At 47.1% G+C, this 18,639-nt stretch overlaps 3 protein-coding genes across 5 annotated transcripts; 2 read left to right on the top strand and 1 right to left on the bottom strand.

The window, feature by feature from the left end:
- The first annotated feature begins 8,138 nt into the window (after window positions 1-8,138).
- Window positions 8,139-12,075, top strand: znf408 (zinc finger protein 408). 3 transcript variants are annotated; one of them, XM_028957032.1, is made up of 5 exons: window positions 8,139-8,325; window positions 8,867-9,093; window positions 9,187-9,251; window positions 9,505-9,791; window positions 10,195-12,075. In XM_028957032.1, the coding sequence occupies exons 2-5, from the start codon at window positions 8,905-8,907 to the stop codon at window positions 11,910-11,912; spliced, it is 2,259 nt and encodes a 752-aa protein (XP_028812865.1). In that variant the 5' UTR covers window positions 8,139-8,325; window positions 8,867-8,904; the 3' UTR covers window positions 11,913-12,075. The 3 variants fall into 3 exon arrangements, with proteins under 3 accessions (XP_028812865.1, XP_028812863.1, XP_028812862.1); XM_028957030.1 differs by having other exon boundaries at window positions 9,184-9,251; XM_028957029.1 differs by having other exon boundaries at window positions 9,175-9,251.
- Window positions 12,076-12,621: 546 nt separating this feature from the next.
- On the top strand, window positions 12,622-16,978 carry f2 (coagulation factor II (thrombin)). Its single transcript, XM_028957033.1, has 14 exons — window positions 12,622-12,751; window positions 12,840-13,000; window positions 13,173-13,197; window positions 13,853-13,918; window positions 14,008-14,113; window positions 14,203-14,336; window positions 14,418-14,726; window positions 14,841-14,948; window positions 15,238-15,364; window positions 15,440-15,607; window positions 15,682-15,855; window positions 16,040-16,218; window positions 16,338-16,408; window positions 16,597-16,978. The coding sequence occupies exons 1-14, from the start codon at window positions 12,676-12,678 to the stop codon at window positions 16,747-16,749; spliced, it is 1,857 nt and encodes a 618-aa protein (XP_028812866.1). The 5' UTR covers window positions 12,622-12,675; the 3' UTR covers window positions 16,750-16,978.
- cklf (chemokine like factor) lies at window positions 16,294-18,470 on the bottom strand. Its single transcript, XM_028957034.1, has 4 exons — window positions 18,315-18,470; window positions 18,019-18,174; window positions 17,681-17,776; window positions 16,294-17,224 (listed from the first exon to the last, which is right to left on the bottom strand). Exons 1-4 carry the CDS (start codon window positions 18,408-18,410, stop codon window positions 17,138-17,140), a joined length of 435 nt encoding a protein of 144 aa, XP_028812867.1. The 5' UTR covers window positions 18,411-18,470; the 3' UTR covers window positions 16,294-17,137.
- Window positions 18,471-18,639: the final 169 nt, after the last annotated feature.

Genomic DNA, 18,639 nt, shown 5'->3' with positions numbered 1-18,639 from the left:
TAGAGTGTACATGGTATATTATATACTATGATAATAACGGCAGTAGTAGAGATATGACATTATATCTGAGTGTGGATGTATTTAGTGTAGAGTGTTCATATTATATAATATACTATGATAATAACGGCAGTAGTAGAGATATGACAGTATATCTGAGTGTGGATGTATTTAGTATAGAGTGTAACTGGTATATTATATACTATGATAATAACGGCAGTAGTAGAGATATGACATTATATCTGAGTCTGGATGTATTTAGTATAGAGTGTACATGGTATATTATATACTATGATAATAACGGCAGTAGTAGAGATATGACATTATATCTGAGTCTGGATGTATTTAGTATAGAGTGTACATGGTATATTATATACTATGATAATAATGACAGTAAATAAATAACAGCAGCACAGTGTGAGAGATTAAAGTGCAGGGTGTAATACTCCAGTTAAAAGTGCAGAGTGCTGGCAGTAATGGTGTTCAGGTTGTGACGAGTTACGAGATGAACCAGGTCAACCTCAGTACTGTTCCTTTTATCAGTTCTTTTTATCTTGCAGCCGCGGCAACTGCGGCAAAAATGGGAAGCAGAAACCCGTCTTGCTCCATGTCCGCAGCCTCCCGCCGCTTCCTCCTCACCAAGCAGAGAGCGCGGCTGAATTAATGATGAAGGCTGTTCCTGGGCTCTTACGTAACGCGCCAGATACAGGGGTTCCAGCCATATTGTTAAAAAAAGAAAAGAAAAGCGGGGGAAGTGACAGAGCCATCAAACCCACCCTGATATGATCCTCAGAGCTCTGACACCACCGGATCTCATACTGGACAACATCTGAACGTGCTCTGCATTGCATATATGCCATGAATCTTAATTAACCATATGCATGCAATCATGGTTCGGAAATTACATTTCTGATGACATTGCTGCATGAGATTATATTCAATTTAATCGTGAGACATAAAGTGAGATAGAAAATGTCCGTGTTCGAAGAGCCGAGGAATTTTCATATGCTGAATGTTCAGCTGTTCAATTCTGGATTTGCTTGTTTGTCCTGACGTCACAGACCGAATGAAAGTGCTTCCCATAAAAAGGTTTTTAGCAGCACCAACACTCTCCATATGTGGGGTTCCTCCGGTTCCTCTGGTGAATAATTCATCAGCTTCTGATTGCAGAGGCAGGTGTGCGTTGTCCGTGTAGGAAGAAGCGGGGGACATTTTTAGGGTGAATGGACCACATGCTGCAGTAAAGATGACGGGGATGTGGCGTCCACCTCTCTCCTCAGCTCATTATGCAGACCCAACCTGGGAATCAATGCCTCTATGAAGGGCTTTTCGACCAAGGTCACACCCGATCAAAGAACACATTTTACATTTGCAGCATTGACCAGACGCCCTTATCCAGAGCGATTTACAACCACTAGTTACAGGGACAGTCCCCCCTGGAGACACTCAGGGTTAAGTGTCCTGCTAAGGGACACAATGGTAGTAAGTGGGGTTTGAACCTGGGTCTTCTGGTTCATAGGTGAGTGTGTTACCACTAGGCTACTACCACCACCTACAGAACACTGTAATACTGAGACATTTGACTGTTTTACTAAAACAGAAAGACAATGATCTGGATTCCCCAGAAGACCACAAAATGACACATACTGTAATCGCCTATTTAGGTTCTTAATAACATCGTCTCAACGAATACCACATGCATGCATGAAATTCACAGGGATTAAAGACATTGAATTTCATGGACAAAATGACAATAAAAAAATTCTGTCCTTCACACAATACAGATTCTGTTCATAAAATGTCAGGTGCTGATGTCAAAAGGGTGCTTTTTAATTTCTGTGAACAAAATGAAGGGACGACGTCTTGCCTTTATGGTTTGCTAAATGGAGCAAGCTGTAGGCTGACACAGAATGCATTTTGTGCACGGAAACGAGCTCTTGACAGAGAAACTAGCCGCTTGAAGCTTTTTAATGAGTCTAGCTTGCTTGCCACTGCTCCTGCTGTGTAATTAAACCCTAAAACGAGTTTTGGCGAGTGGCTCCTGCACCTCCACGCTGCTTAATCGTGGAACGGAAGGGCCACTTCATCAACTCTGCTACACATTGTCAGAAATGAAAAGTGTTGCAGAGATTTGCTGCTGCCAGCATCTAAACCAGGGGCGAGGGAAAGCTTTCATGAAGGGATTTACGAGCTTCATGATACTTTGCATTCTGAAATATTCACAAATATTTGCATTAGATGATTAAACGGCCAATCACATTTATTTCATGTTACCAAAAAAAAAACCCATTACGGATCATATTCCGATTCTGATGGACGTCTTATGAATCGGAACCTTGAAGTGGATTCTCTGTCTGGAGTATGATCCTGCACAGGTACAGCAATGATGAACTAAAAATCTATTAGCAATTCATTTGAATGGTAATTCATTCTAATGAGAGGTAATTCTTTGCTTTCGATGCCTCGGCTGAGCCTATTAGACTTGTTAAATGATTCATTACCATGTAAATGCTCGCATGAAACCAGTAATTAAACATCCCAGATGTTCCACAAAGGGCAGGCGTGGGCGGTGCATGTAGAAGAAGTGACGTAGAAGAAACGACTTGAATGTTATGTCCCATAACAGCGTCCTACATTTACATTTACAGCATTTATCAGACGCCCTTATCCAGAGCGACTTCAATGACCTTCTGGGAAAGAAAAAGCCCCCTCTAGTGTGGGCTGAGGGATCTCCATGAAGGAAAGTCTTCTGGGTTTAAATGGACGATGACCACACTGGTCGGAGAGGAACCATAAAGAACCAAACATGGGTACATACATAATTATCAATACATGTTTAGTATTAGGTCCAAAACAATCATTCATGGCACTAATAATGATTTGAGTACGACTTCACACACACTCACTTTTTCATTTCTTTGGTATTCCTGACACATTATGCCCTATATTCACGGAGAGAACAGAACACACTCTTCGTAATATTAAACGTGTGTGTTGTTTTTTCTTTATTAAGGTTGCATAATAGGTTATTGGTGTAAGCCTGGCACCTAAAACACAGCCTGCACGACTCCATCACAGATTTAAAATCCCTTATACTGCCACCAGAACATGAAGAATTCTGTCCGGAAGCTTCCAGGCTCGGTCACTGTACTTAAGGTTACTTATTAAGGTGGTTTATTTTTTCCATGTTATACAGCTCTGTCATTTTGGAATTTCTGAAACCTTATGGTATTTTGTGTATTTACTATTTTCTGCATACATGTCTGCACTGAAGGAGACATTAGGGGATGCTACATGATGAAAGTGTGTGTGTGTGTGTATAACCTGTTTGTATGAGTATTGTTGTATCCTTGCTGTGTCTTGTCCTCGTTCGGTCATTGTGAACTATATTATGTTCTGTGTGTGTGTTACTGTGTTACATGATGGTCCCCTTGCCCTGTCTGTATATTATTATTTCCCTTCGTCTGTGGGTCGGGTGATTGTGTCCTTCCTTTCCTGCCATGTCACGATCACCGACTGTGATCTTATTTTTGCTTACACTGCACCATAAAAGTAAACTAGTTGTATTATTTGAACCCTGCATTTGCATAATTACCAATGTAATTGAATGTTATAAGCAGAGACAACGGGACGGTGTCTGTTGGATGCTTGTTAGAACTAACACAAGGAATCTGGTTCCGGCCGTTGTTGTCTCTCAGGCAACACAACAAAATACAATACAAATACAATTAGAGAGTCATAAAGAGGTTAAGGTCTAAATGGGCTGGTAGTAGCCAAGTGACACTTAACCCTGACTGTCTCCAGGAGGACTGTCCTTGTAAATACTGACTGTAATGGTGTCTGGTTGAAGTAAATAATATACTTCCCATAAGAAGAATAATAAAAACACATTACATTTTAAGAACCTCGTGTTTTACTGACCTCGGTGCTAAAATGTAAATGAAACAGACGAAGATGCTGAGGTCTGCAGAGGCCACAAACTCCTCATTAAGAATAAAGTCAATGCTCGATGGCTGTGTGACCCACTGGTTCAGAGCAGGGCGTGGTCATACATGCCAGTCTGTTGAAATGGAAAAAGGAGGAAACAAATGTCCCTCAGAATGTCTCGTGACAGGTGTAGCAGTCGGTCAGAGGAGGCGTGTCTCCCATACGGGAGACTTGCTGCCTATTAGGGACGTTGCCACACATTCCTGTCTGCAGCGTCTCCGCTGGCTGACGGATCAGAGGCGATAATAAGCGCTTACACGCTCCTTCATTGAGTCCGTCGCAAATGCCAACAGCTCTGCACTAATTACCAATCTTCGGTTACACTGGAAATGAATCAGGACACAGATAATGCTTTTCTGAGGCCTTAATTCAGTTTCGCCGAGGCTTTGTAGGGACAACAGGCTGAATGTACAGGCCTACTTCCCAGGTTCGGCTAATAAAAGAAAAGTGCCCCCGCAATTTCCCTCATTTTTACAGCATCATGATTAAATGGTGGATGAAAGAACCTTGTGCTATTCAGCCTGTCAGTCAGTCATTTCAGGTTCATGGAGAGCAATATGACATAATAATAATAATGGTAATAACAGAAGATCAAAGATGTTTTTCCCCTTATGCTCACAAAGGCAGTTTGAGGTCCGTATGTGAACCCCAGTGGACAACAAACTGTTTATTTGGTGCTAAGATAAAAAGCTAGGATGTATTTTGGAGAGTATTTGAACAACAGACAAAGAAGGCAATTCTATATTTTTAATTTTGTCAAATTAATTACTGTTGCCTTTGTCCTTGTCCAATCTTCAAGTCTTCATTCTCTGTTGGGTTATTGTTATTAGTTAGTGTTTAGTGTTATTCTCTGTTGGGTAATTGTCATTAGTTAGTGTCAGTTAGTGTTTAGTGTTATCCTCTGTTAGGTTATTGTTATTAGTTACTGTTATTTAGTGTTTACGGTTATTCTCTGTTGGGTTATTGTTATTAGTTAGTGTTAGTTAGTGTTTAATGTTATCGTCTGTTGGGTTATTGTTATTAGTTACTGTTATTTAGTGTTTAGTGTTGGGTTGGGTTATTATTATTAGGGTTATTGGGTTATTGTTATAGTTAGTGTTAGTTAGTGTTTAGTGTTATTCTCTGTTTGGCTAGGCGCACAGTTTTCTTATTGTCAAAACGAACCGGAGAGTGGTGCCTTTTGTGTCATTATAACAAGAAAAGTATCTGAAATTACCAGAAATGCTTTCGCCACATGCTTTTCTTATTATTTGCGTTGACAACAACCACAGGGCTTGGTCAATGCTGTCTTTCTTATTTTTCCTGAGGCCTTTTGTTTTACTAAAAATTATTGTAAAATGCTAAAAAAAATGGCAAAGTCCACAAAAAAAGTCAGAAGTGGAAAAGTGGAAAAAATGACAAAGTCCAAAAAAAACCTAAGTCAGAAGTGGAAAAGTGGAAAAAATGAGAAAGTCCAAAGGGGACTTCCAAGGCTGAGGTCGGACGGTTTCCTGCCCGACCAGGGTGCATCGAAATCATTTACACAGTGAGAGCTCGGCCTCTCTGGTTCTTAAAAAAGTCGAGGTAGTTCAGAGGGGTAGAAAAGTTAAAAAAATCCAGCAATGGACACCTTGGTACAACTAACCCTGGTAAAACCAACCCTGATACAACTGACCCTGGTACAACTAGCCCTGGTACACCTTTTGATGAGAAAAATCTGAAAATATGACCAAAGAAATTTCTAGCACCTCAAAATTTTGGCACCAGTTGCCACAGGGGACTTCCAAGGCTGAGGTCAGTCGGTTTCTTGACACTTTTTGAGAGCTCGGCCTCGCTGGTTCTCAACAAAGTCTAGGTAGTCCAAAGGGGTATCCGTCCGATTTTGAGAAACACACTTTTCAGTGATGCTGGGCCCAAGCAGGGACACTTCAAGGAAGTATCTGATCTGCCCAGAGTTCCCTGCAGGTTGGACACTGAGTGTGGGCGCGTGCCCGGCACCTCCTGGAGGTCAAATTTTCAGAAACCTCCAAAGCTGCTTTTGGGTGAGTTTTTGACCGAAACGGGTGCTCTAAAAATTGGACATGCTCACGCAGGCGTTGTCCTTGTGTCCTGGAGCTGTGAGTGCGTGCCCAGCTAATGCCCCCCGGAGGACATATTGTCAGAGAACCTCCAAAGCTGCTTTTGCGTGAGTTTTTGACCGAAACGGGTGCTCTTAAAATCGGACATGCTCAGGCAGGGGGGGTCTTTGTGTCCTGGAGCTGTGGGCATGTGCCCAGCCAGTGCCCCCCGGAGGACATATATTCAGAGAGCTTTCAAAGCTGCTTTTTCTTCAACCCGCAAAGCTGATTTTGGTTGATTTTCTGACCGAAACGGGCGCTTCAAAAATCGGACAAGCTCACATCTGAAAAAAAGCTGACCAGCCGCAGTGGCTGCCGGTCCGGGGGGCCTGCTTCTTTTTCTTTTACGGAGAGAGCGTGTGCCAACCCTGGGTCCTGTCTCGAGTGCTCAAGCTGAGGGCATTCGCCACAGGCGCTAGGTGAAGGCCCCTGGACGCATAAAACTCGGAGGCTGCAGGGAACAGAAGCCGAACGGGGGCATCCTCCTCGTGCTCGTTCCATCGGATCGGCCTCCAAGCCCCACCAGCGTGGCTGGGGGTGCGAGTAGCTACCTGGTTGATCTTGCCAGTAGCATATGCTTGTCTCAAAGATTAAGCCATGCAGGTGTAAGTGCACACGTCGGGTACAGTGAAACTACGGATGGCTCATTAAATCAGTTATGGTTCCTTTGACCGCTCCACCCATATTTGGATAACTGTGGCAATTCCAGAGCTAATACATGCAAACGAGCGCTGAGCCCTGGCAGGGATGCTCGGGGAGGTAGTGACGAAAAATAACAATACAGGTCTCTTTTGAGGGTAAGGATTCCTGGGCATTGTCAGAATGAGAATGAAGGCTCCTGTCAGACGGCTTATGACAGCCAGGCAGAAGGTTCATGAACAGTGGGCTGATGTGCAAGCCCCCCTGGGGCAAGGTGAGAAGTGCTTAACCCAGGCCAAGTGCACAATGTCCGGGGAGTGTGAGTTTGGGCTTATGACGGGTCTGGACTTTGCCATTTTTTCATCATTTTTTAACTTAGCCGATTTTTCCAGCTTTGTCCAGCAGGTGGGGTCAGGGGGAGATATTTTAAGCCCAGTGCATGTGCATGATGTCCGGAGAGTGTTAGTGAGGGCTTGTGAGAGTGCTGGACGGGGGGGGGGCACTGGTTGGGCACGTGCCCACAGCTCCAGGACACAAAGACCCCCCCTGCCTGAACATGTCCGATTTTAAGAGCACCCGTTTTGGGTCAAAAACTCACGCAAAAGCAGCTTTGGAGGTTCTCTGACAATATGTCTTATAAAAATGTATGCGATCAAAAAAAAAAAAAATTAAACCTACATCTTTTATTATGTCTTTTATAAAAGTGCTGTTCCTTTTGACAATTCAACGTGCATGTTTAGACCCCCTGGGGCCAGATGAGATGTGCTTAGCCCAATGTTAGTCCGTTAAGGCTTACCCCCCTGGAGCAAGGTGAGAAGCGTTTAGCCAGTGTCAGAAATGAGGTACATGCGTACAAGAGCAGCGTTTTTCTTCATCTCTTTTCTGTCATATCAACCATGTTCTGCTAACTAGGGTTATTGTTATTAGTTAGTGTTATTCTCTGTTGGATTATTGTTATTACTTAGAGTTAGTTAGTGTTTAGTGTTATTCTCTGTTGGGCCCACTGTGCTTCCCTCATGAGCCACGATCTTAATAAAACGACGAGCCTCCCTCCTTTCTTTTCACCCTGCATGAAATTATATTATAATGAGCTAAAGTAAAAAAAAAAAGTCATATAACTGTTTATTACGCGAGCAAAACAATGGTCTTAGCTGTGCAACTTCAAAATAAGCCCGAAGGGAACAACATGTCGACCTAAGCGTACCTAACGCTGTCTCTAAATTACCAAACCACTGGGGGGACCAACAACAAGCAGAAGAATAATCTACAGAACGGTACATAATTCTAACGTTTCTTTTTTCGTTGGTTTGTTGTTTTTGCGAGTACGCGCACAGTCGTTTGGCGGCGAAAAATAAAAAGTGTTTCCAGCAGGCAGTATTACGAAGGCGCGCCAGCCCGACGTCATTTCCGGAGAGGCGCTCCGCCGGCTGGAGCACGAAGGTTTTGCCCGGAGTTGTGGTCGGAGCGGCGGGCCGCGGCGCCGAGGGATCGAGTTGGGTCCAGAGCGCTGGCGCCGCGTCGCCGCGACACACGCCGATTCGGACGATTCGGATTCATGCATAGGAACCAACGGCGGTAGCTTGTTAGCGTTAACCACGACCCGAAGGTGCATGGCAGACACGTTGAAACTCGCAGCAGCTCACTGCTCTTCTTAGTATTCCTATAATAAAAAGTCATAACTTAAGTCGTATCATTATTGCTGTGATTATATGCACAAGCATAATAACAACCGCACCGCGCATTACTTTCTTCGAACTTTATTAAATGTCCCAAAGCCTTAGCCAAGCAAACGCTTGTTTGAAATATTCCAGGAATCCACCGCGCCACATTTCATAGTTTTTATTTTGCACATGATCCCTCCCCGACATGCTGATCAGGTACCATCGGGAAAGCCTGGCGAGAATGCGCATGCGCAGTAAAAAGTCCCTACTTTCAACGTGCTCCGTCTTTTACATCTGCTACATGAAGTGTGGAAAGGCGTTTTAGTACATGCAACAAACATGGAGCCGACTGAAGTTTTCAATAGCACATTATTTAGGTGGCCAGAAAATACATATATAGTATATGTCACATTACGTTTCAGAACCAGCCATGTTTGCAGTGTATACGTTCTAAACATTGTGCATCTTTTCCCTTTTTACCTACAGCAATGGGATTATGACTATACCCCAAGAAGTTCCAAAAGATGAAGCAATGGACATCACACCAAGAGTCCCTGGACAGCGTCCTAAGTGCTGTTCCCCGCGGACTGACCGTGGGTCCTTCCCTGGCCAAAGACGGGGGTCTGGGCCTGTGGTGCGTGGGGAATGCACTGCAGCGGGGAGCAATCTTGCGCCTCGAAGAGCAAGCCCATGCTGACGGGGAATTAAATGAAGTATTGCACCTTTCAGTCCTGGCAGCGTTCTTCTGTGATTTCGGTTGACCAACTGAGCTTTTTTCAATTTCGCCTTTATTGGCATTTCAGCAGCTGGGGGAGGAAACGTTCTTACGAGCGTCTAAAGAGCAGCTGGCAGAGAGGATTTATTGGTTGAGGTAAGGATTTCAGCATTATTTACAGCAACAGAGCATTTTGAGGCACATACTCATTTAAAATAGTGAAGTGACCGTCATTGTGAGACGCTGCAGCACAGCACATGGTGACATGGTGAAATGTGTCCTTTGCTTTTAACCATCACCCTTGGTGAGCAGTTGGCAGCCATGACAGACGCCCAGGTAGCAGTGTGTGGGGACGGTGTTTTGCTCAGAATTATTATATTAATGAAAGATTCACCCCCTTCATCCCCAGGTTTGCTTGTAATGCTAAAAGTGAAGAGGAGCAGAATGTCCGGCTACACGAAGTTGGTGGAAAGCTGTGGCTCCAGGTTTCTGAAGATATCACTCCAGGAACAGAACTTCTTCTCTGGGTGGAGAACCAGACAATGACCCAGGAGCCGTTGGGAGACCCGACACCGAAATCTCAAGATTGTGAAGATCAAGCTGACCATGGAAGAAACAAAGAAGCAGCAGAAGTATATGGAGGAGTGACTGAGTCCATAGAAAACATCTTTAAATGTCAGAATGTGCAATCTGCAGGTATGAAATAGTAATTATGAAAATGTGACTTTGTGAGATTATTTAACATTAATATGGTCCTGCAGTGGCTAGAGATGGCGATAGGTGTAAAGAGTATTTAGATCATTCTGCTTCACTGGTCAGAGAGTGGCAGCTCAGACGATCGGATCTGAAATTTGGCCCCTTGTGACGTCATAAGGGGAAAGATTACCTCCAATGTTTTTTTGCCCCATCTCTCATGAATTTCCCACCACTTCCCTAAAAAGACGTTTAATACAGTATTAGGGGACCAACAAGACCGAAAAAAATAATAAAAATAATGTCAGGGGACCTTGAAATGAGGGAGCCGGTGATAGATGTTGTCGGTCTGCTTAAATTTGATTCACTACATAATATTGAATTTTCTTCTTTTTTTTTTTGGTAGGTCCTGACATCGTTTATGCAGAAAGCCCCAAAGGAAGAAGCACAGAGGACGTGGCGTCGGTTGGAAATGAGACAGTTACCACCATCCATTTTCAGATGAAGAGGATGAAACCCTTTATTTGCAAGTTGAAAAAGAAGCCAAACCAAAACTGCTCATCAGGCAAAGTTACTCAGAACAGGGAAGAGAATGAAACCAAGACTAGTTCAGACGCACCTGACATCCATACTTTAAGACAAGATGGACCTTTCAGCCTTGCCAAAGCAGAGGAATCGCCGAATGACGAGGAAGCGAAGGGCCGGAAACTGTCTAAATTACCGGCGGGCACTCTCAGGGCCAGTTCTCGCCTCGCCGCCAAGCCCCGGAAGGTGCACTCCCTCGCCGGGCGCGCCCACACGCGCCCGGAGAGACAAAACGGGCGGCGGTCGGACGGAGATGCCAGTCAAAACGCGCCCACGCCGGCACCCTTCCACCTCGCCGCGCGGGAAAGGCGGTACGAGTGCGACCAGTGCGACAAGCGCTTCTTCCAGATGTGCCACTTGAAGAAGCACAAGTTCACCCACTCCAGCCTGAAGCCCTACCTTTGCACCGAGTGCGGGAAGAACTACAGTTCCCAGGAGAGCTTCCGCGCCCACCTCCTGATGCACCAGGGCCAAAGGCCGTTCAAGTGCCAGCAGTGCGACAAGAGCTACGGCCTGAAGCGGGACCTGAAGGAGCACCAGGTCCTCCACACCGGCCAGAAGCCCTTCGTCTGCGACGTGTGCGGCAAGGCCTTCGCCCGCCGGCCGTCCCTGCGCATCCACAGGGAGGCGCACAGGGCCAAGGAGGCCAACCGCCGGCCCCCCAAGACCAAGTGCCCCGAGTGCCACAAGGAGCTGGCCAACTCGGGCTCGCTCAGGAACCACATGCGCCTGCACACGGGCGAGCGGCCGTACCCGTGCCCGCACTGCGGCAAGACGTTCCGCCAGCGGGGCAACCTGCTGGGCCACCTGCGCATCCACACGGGCGAGCGGCCGTACGAGTGCCGCCACTGCCAGCAGCGCTTCTCGCAGGTGCCCGAGCTCCGGCGCCACCTCATCTCGCACACCGGCGAGGTCTACCTCTGCCCGGTGTGCGGGAAGTCCCTGCGGGACCCCCACACGCTGCGCGCCCACGAGCGCCTGCACACCGGCGAGAGGCCGCACAAGTGCGACGCGTGCGGGAAGGCCTACACCATGGCCACCAAGCTGCGCAGGCACATGAAGTCCCACCTGGAGGACAAGCCCTACAAGTGCTCGACGTGCGGCGCCGGCTACACGCTGATGCAGAGTCTGGCGCGGCACCAGCTGTCCCACAGGAAGAAGCTGGATGAAGCTCTGGACTCGAGCCACCCCGCCCCAGTGAGGGGCAGGCCCAGAAGGACGAAGGCCTCGATGGACGTTCCTGAGCCGGTGGTCTACGTTCAGGCCATTGAGGACGTGGCCCTCATGCCCCATGCAGAGGAAGTCATCGTCAGTTCCAGCTCCTTCCAGGAGGATTCAGACTTGACAAAGGGCGTGGCCGAGCAGGAGCCCGGACAGTTCCACCTGAACAAGGACATCATCGAGATCCTTGTCGCGGACGCCTCCTCAAAGTGCATCGTCGTGCAGGAGCAGGGAATGCACGGCAACATGGTCATCCTTCAAGGAGAAGATGCACTCAGCTCTGTGGCCGAAACCATAGAGGTAGAATCAGGATTTTGATGTGGTTTTTTTTTTGTATAATAATACAGTAATAAACATCGCACAACTTGATAGAAGCCACTTTCTCACTCCTCCTGGTTCTTCTGAGCATTTAGCGACGGCCATTTCAAGTAAATATTGACTCCCCTGCGAGATGGACCTTGTCTCCTCGCTGTTTGGTTTGAGTTTCGGGGTGTTGGGCAACTCGTGTGTTCTGCTTCATCAAGCAGTCGTAGACGTTCCGAGTAATAATCCATAATTTATGAAGATTCGGACCGTGAATTGACACACGCGGGGTTTTGAAGTAATATGTGACCGTCGCGTTTGATTCAGTCACCGAATTTCACAGATGGCGGGGACGGTTTTCCAGCAGTCCTGCACATCGAACATGTCGAACATCAAAGGGAATCTGAATCCAATCTCATCTATAGGGTGGTAGTAGCCTAGCGGGACCCAGGTTCAAATCCCACTAACAACCATCGTGTCCCTCAGCAAGACACTTAACCCTGAGTGTGTCCAGGGGGGGGACTGTCCCTGTACCTACTGATTGTAAGTCACTCTGGATAATGACGTCTGGTAAGTGGCGTAAATGTAAATGTTTTCTGCATCACTGAATCAGGAATCATAATCAGAACGCGGCGTTTTATATCGGCGACTTGCCGACGTTCCGCCTCCCGACACGAGCTGGGCCGCGCTACCGGGAACCCCGGTAGTTTAATATTAACCCGCCGGCGGCTGCGGACGTTGCGCCAGAACAGGCATCCTGCCTCAGCCTGCGGGGACCATGGGTGGATTCACGGCCGCTCTCCTCCTGAGCCTGTCCATCGGCGGCGTTCTCCACGCCGGCCGTGGTGAAGATGGTAAGAGCGTGCGGGTCCGGGATGAATAATACCCGGTGACGCGTCCTGATTTGTTCGACTGATGCGGACCCGCTTTGTGTGTTGCCAGTATTTATTGACGGCAAAAGAGCCTCTCGGGTCTTCGTCAGGCCCAAGCGGGCGAATCACATGTTCGAGGAGGCGAAGCCGGGCAATCTGGAGCGCGAATGCGTGGAGGAGATTTGCAACCGCGAGGAAGCTCGAGAAGTGTTCGAGCAGGACGACGCGACGGTGAGGACAATGGACTGAGCAGCTCAGCCCAGCATCTTGTCTTTTTTTCTCATTACATTAAATGTCAGTCCCTTTTTTGATTGGACTTGATTCTCGTACAATGTTGGCACAGTTTTGTTCATCACCATCACGTCTTTCTGCTTTTTTTTCCCCCCTCATTTCTGCGTCGCAGGAAAAGTTTTGGGCCAAATATGTAGGTAAGGCTTCGTCTCTGACGTCGGTTACGCCATCGTGAGCAAATAGGCTCTGTTTAACCCTGGGGCAAAAGGACAGCGCCGGAGGTGCGGAGAAAAGGCCGCCATCGTCCTTTATTGACTAATTTACTTTACTCTTTAACTGGGGCGGCGGTGGCCTAGCGGTTAAGGAAGCGGCCCCGTAATCAGAAGGTTGCCGGTTCGAATCCCGACCCGCCAAGGTGCCACTGAGCACACGGCTCCCCGGGCGCCTGTCATGGCTGCCCACTGCTCACCAAGGGTGATTGTTAAATACAGAGGACACATTTCACTGTGTGCACCGTGTGCTGTGCTGCAGTGTATCAAAAGTGACAATCACTTCACTTTATGGGGCAGTGGTGGTCTAGCGGTGAAGGAAGCGGCCCCGTAATCAGAAGGTTGTCTGTTCGAATCCCACTGAGGTCCCCTTGATGAAGGTACCGCCCCACACACTGCTCCCCAAGGGTGATGGTTAAATACAGAGGACCAATTTCACTGTGTGCACCGTGTGCTGTGCTGCAGTGTCTCACAAGTGACAATCACATCACTTTATTTTATTCTTTATTAATTGGACATGAACTGAAAGACCTCAAAAGTTGTTTGTCTCGGTTAGTAAAAAGGTGACCTCTGCCGTCTACAGACTGTAAAGGCACAGAACTGGCCAGAGCACCGAAGACCATTGAGAGAACGCGGTCCTGCCTGGACGGTATTTACCGCAGATGACACATTCTCGTCCCGTCCCGTCCCCCCCATTGGCACGCGCTGCTTCAGACTTGTTTTAATTGTGACGTACAGGTCGGTGCTCCGGGAGTCTCGGCGTGAACTACAAAGGTGACGTGTCCGTCACTTCCACTGGAAAGATATGCCAGTACTGGACGAGCAATTTCCCACACAAGATCACGTACGTGTTTCCCAGGGTGGAAAAAAAAAACGTATTCCGATCCGTACGCGTCTGCTAACCGTACGTTCCTTTTCACCAATGCACTTCAGGGAGTTCAACGTGTCTCTGGAGACGTCCCTGGAAGAAAATCACTGTCGAAACCCAGATAAGAGCCCCAGTGGGCCCTGGTGCTTCACACGCGACCCCGCGGTCCGCAGAGAACGCTGCAACGTCCCAAAATGCGGTACCGTCACCCTCCTTCTCAGATGACATACGGAGAAAACGGCCCATTAATGTTGACATTTGTGGTGGTTTGGACCGACAGGAGAACCTTACGTTCCCACAACCATCCAGACCAGGGCGCCAGGAGATAAAGCTTTACATGCCGAGAGCCACTGCCTGAGTGGCAGTGGTGTGGACTACGCCGGGGACCTCTCGGTGACCGTGAAGGGCTTGAAGTGCCTCCAGTGGAGCTCGCCAAAGGCGCTCAAGCACTCTGGCGGGAAGAGCTTCCTCAAGGAAGTCACGCTGGTGCAGAACCACTGCAGGAACCCGGATGGCGACATGGAGGGGCCGTGGTGCTACGTGGACCGGCCTAATGTCACAATGGACTACTGCGATTTAGAACTGTGCGGTGAGTGGCGCTCGTCCATGGAAAGGACCAAACTACTTCTAAACACTAACTTTAGAGTTTAGAAGTTTTAGATGTTAGAAGTCCGATGGTGTTTTGGACCTTTTCTCCCCCCAGATGAGCCGTTGGATGCTTTCGTCCAGAGTGACACTCGGCAGAGGACTGTGCTCAGCGGTCCCAGGTCTCTTTATTTCAACACGGCTACGTTTGGCGGCGGAGAGCTTGGTAAGAGACGCTCTCTTCAAACATCGCCATTGAACAGTAGGGTGGTAGTAGCGTAGTGGGTAACACACCCGCCTATGAACCCGAAGACCCAGGTTCAAACCCCATTTACTATCTTCGTGTCCCTGAGCAGGACACTTAACCCTGAGTGTCTCCTGGGGGGGACTGTCTCTGTAACTACTGATTGTAAGTCGCTCTGGATAAGGGCGTCTGGTAAATGCTGTAAAAGTAAAGTAAAAAGTAGACGGCGTTTGGGACCCATGTTTCGTTCCCTTGTTTGCATCACCTGTAGAGTGCGGAGAGCGCCCCATGTTTGAGAAGGCTAATAAAGTGGATAAAAAGGAGGGCGAGCTGCTGGAATCGCAACGTGGCAGCAGGATCGTGAGGGGTGAAGAGGCAGAAGTTGGGAGCGCGCCATGGTAAGTGTGGAGGGGGCGCCGTAGCGGCAGCACTGTTACAGGGCCGTTTACCGGCCGTCTCCCCGGTGGTGGCAGGCAGGTGATGCTGTACAAGCGGAGCCCGCAGGAGCTGCTCTGTGGGGCCAGTCTCATTAGCGACCAGTGGATCCTCACCGCTGCCCACTGTATCTTCTACCCACCGTGGAACAAGAACTTCACCAATGACGACATCCTTGTTCGGATCGGAAAACACTCACGTTCCAAGTAGGCTGTTTGTGTGGACACCATAATATATATATCGTGAACGCTCCTGTTGCTTCAAATGTGGCTTTGCCCAGGTTTGAGAGGGGCACTGAGAAGATCGTGGCCATCGATCAGATCATCGTCCACCCCAAATACAACTGGAAGGACAACCTGAACCGGGACATTGCCCTTTTGCACATGCGGAACCCCATCCAATTTACAGAGAAAATACACCCGGTTTGTCTGCCAAGCAAGAAGATCGCTCAAACGTAAGCTGCTTTGATTGGCCTTAAAGAGTTAGTCCGGGTGCATACTTATCATACTTTTTTTTTTTCATTGCAGATGTCATTTAGATTTAGTAGTGGCAATTCATTTACCAATCACCATGTATGAAAAATGAAGCAGCAGATAAGTCCAGGCTGCTTGGTCGTGTCATCATCTTCTCTTTTGCAGCCTGATGTTCGCAGGGTATAAGGGTCGTGTCACGGGCTGGGGAAACCTTTACGAGACATGGACCTCTACGCCAAAGGCCCACCCAGCCAACCTCCAGCAGGTCCAGCTGCCCATCGTGGAGCAAGACACCTGTAAAAACTCTACCAGCATCCGCATTACAGACAACATGTTCTGTGCTGGTAAATGAAATGACAAATGTTCATTAAAACGCCAAAAGCTGTAATAACAGAAGCCTATGGAACGATTGGACATTTACAATAATTATACATACGCATGTTAAACTTGAACTTTTTTTCAGGATTCAAACCTCAGGAGAAGCAGACAGGTGATGCATGTGAAGGGGACAGTGGAGGTCCTTTTGTCATGAAGGTATTTTTTTTGTCATTCCATCTATTTTGCTCATAGAATGTATACCTAAGCTAATATAATACAATTACAACGTGAACTGATTACTTTTATATATGCTGGAATAGGCTGCAGATCCCTGCAGACATGTGACTGGACCTGAATGTATTGGTGGTAGATGTCTACGCCCCTTTTAATTCTCTCCCCCTCAGAACCCGGAAGATAACCGCTGGTATCAGATCGGTATCGTGTCCTGGGGCGAGGGCTGTGACCGGGAGGGGAAGTACGGCTTCTACACTCACGTCTTCAGAATGAGAAGGTGGATGAGCAAGGTCATTGACAAAACAAGCGGAGATGATGACTGATCCAGTCGCCTGCCTTGCAAAAATACGAAAATCTTGACTTTCTTTTTTTCCCCGAATGTCAAAATAAAGTTCTTCACCGAGTTGCTATTTGCTGAAAGAGGATATTTCAAGCGTGTTTGGGCCTAATAAATTGAATTAAAACCAACCATTCGTTTTGAAGCGGAAAAAACAGAGATACATACGAGTAGTCAATAACAATCTTGCTGTGAAAAACACATTTTACTAGTACTGGCCTCACCCACACAGTCATTTGCTTAAAGGAAAATTCTGTGCAGAGACCCACAGAAAGCCGTCTCTACTACTTTTGCTTAGATGAGCACAAAATGCTTCAAAATGCTTTTCAACTTTAAAACTATAACCGCTGTAAAAAAAAAAAAAAAATCAGCTTTTAGGTTCTTCTGTGGTTGAAAGTGATCTTCTTGAAGAGTAAAAATCCATCAGTGCACCACAGGCCTGCGCACACAAACCCCACAACCTGTCGGGAATCGGAAAACGGGAGAGTGAAGCCCGGGCATAAATCACCAAGCATATAACTTTAATTTATCAGAAATTTTCAATTAATAATCACAGGAGTTATTCAATCAACACAGAATTTAATACTTTTAAGTATTCAACATAATCTATATTGATTTTTAGCTTAATCTTCTGTGCTATTTTTTGGCTCTTGTCTTGCTGTTTTAGGTGCTTGTGCAGGTAAGCAATTTCTGATGATTCTGACATTTACGTGCCCGTGTGTCCGATACTCCATCTACTTAGTGTGGTTTTCATGTACATTTACATTTACAGCGTTTACCAGACGCTCTTATCCAGAGTGACTTACAATCAGTAGTTACAGGGACTGTCCCCCCCTGGAGACACTCAGGGTTAAGTGTCTTGCTCAGGGACACAATGGTAGTAAGTGGGGTTAGGGGGTGTGGAGAGCAACACTGACCGCTCCAGCTACGGTGGCCTTTAGTGAGTCGGTGGACACTGCTACCAGACTGAGGGTGAGCATGAGGGCCGCTGCAAAGAATGAGTTCAGCACATCCTGAAAAGAATTTAAAAAATATATAAATTGGTGTCATGCTTGCCTTTCGTATGAAGATCTAGTAGAAACAGAATCATATACATCTGCTTCACAAACGTCAAAACAGAAAAGCCACTTGAAGGAGACCAAACATGCTGGCGATCCTTCTCTATAAGGCCCTAGTAAGAGCAACATTATATGATCTTCAGATCATTGAATTGAATTGATTTCATTATGTATTGATGTTGCACGACCAGCCTTACGATCAGTGGCCAGAAGAACAAGGAGATCCTCTTGTTGAGCTTGAACACATAGAGCAGCAGCAGGGCGAGGCTGATCCCAAACTCCATGCATGCTGCGGCGATGTAAGGTGGCCTGCAGGCCACCGCGTAACACATGAGCGCTGCAAAAACCGCCACCTGGCACAGCGAAGGGCGTCGACACACACAGACACATTGAACCACAACTTGTTCGCTGTGCTTCTGCTTTTTATTCCATTTCGAACAGTACCCGCTGCATCAGAAGGGAATTAGGCTGTTACCCCTCAAAAAGAACTCACAATTTCAGCGATCTTCAGGATGCCTCTGAGAGATTTGAGGAACGCAGTGTCAGCCAGAGCTTCGGTGGCGTGCGGCTCACCGTCATTAGTCCCCATGTCTTCAGAGAGGTGAAACGTGACAGGACCAAACTTCGACGCTCAGCCAGTTTCCTTATTTCTGCCTCTTCTTTCAGCAACAGGAAATAGTAGTTGTTGTTGTCAGAGAGATGCTACGTCATGAAGCTCGAACATAACGATTCAAATATACTTTTACTTGGAATGTGTGCATTACCCTTACATAAAACATAAAATATAAAAAAGTCAAAAATAGGGTGGCCTCAGACTT

The sequence above is a fragment of the Denticeps clupeoides genome, chromosome 16 (genome assembly GCF_900700375.1).
Source record: "Denticeps clupeoides chromosome 16, fDenClu1.1, whole genome shotgun sequence".
Classification (NCBI taxonomy): domain Eukaryota; kingdom Metazoa; phylum Chordata; class Actinopteri; order Clupeiformes; family Denticipitidae; genus Denticeps; species Denticeps clupeoides.
This window is presented reverse-complemented; position numbering and strand designations above follow the sequence as displayed.

What these genes read in the sequence shown, in the direction of transcription:
- znf408 (XM_028957029.1), top strand. Translation starts at nt 8,905, where the DNA reads ATGAAGCAATGGACATCACACCAAGAGTCCCTGGACAGCGTCCTAAGT. An exon ending in CTGACGGGGAATTAAATGAA is followed by an intron (nt 9,094 to 9,174) that starts GTATTGCACCTT and finishes TCGCCTTTATTG; the next exon opens with GCATTTCAGCAGCTGGGGGA. An exon ending in GAGAGGATTTATTGGTTGAG is followed by an intron (nt 9,252 to 9,504) that starts GTAAGGATTTCA and finishes CTTCATCCCCAG; the next exon opens with GTTTGCTTGTAATGCTAAAA.
- f2 (XM_028957033.1), top strand. Translation starts at nt 12,676, where the DNA reads ATGGGTGGATTCACGGCCGCTCTCCTCCTGAGCCTGTCCATCGGCGGC. An exon ending in TCGAGCAGGACGACGCGACG is followed by an intron (nt 13,001 to 13,172) that starts GTGAGGACAATG and finishes TCTGCGTCGCAG; the next exon opens with GAAAAGTTTTGGGCCAAATA. An exon ending in GAAGTTGGGAGCGCGCCATG is followed by an intron (nt 15,365 to 15,439) that starts GTAAGTGTGGAG and finishes CGGTGGTGGCAG; the next exon opens with GCAGGTGATGCTGTACAAGC.
- cklf (XM_028957034.1), bottom strand. Translation starts at nt 18,410, where the DNA reads ATGGGGACTAATGACGGTGAGCCGCACGCCACCGAAGCTCTGGCTGAC. An exon ending in TCCTGAAGATCGCTGAAATT is followed by an intron (nt 18,175 to 18,314) that starts GTGAGTTCTTTT and finishes TCGCTGTGCCAG; the next exon opens with GTGGCGGTTTTTGCAGCGCT. An exon ending in AGGCCACCGTAGCTGGAGCG is followed by an intron (nt 17,225 to 17,680) that starts GTCAGTGTTGCT and finishes GATTCCCGACAG; the next exon opens with GTTGTGGGGTTTGTGTGCGC.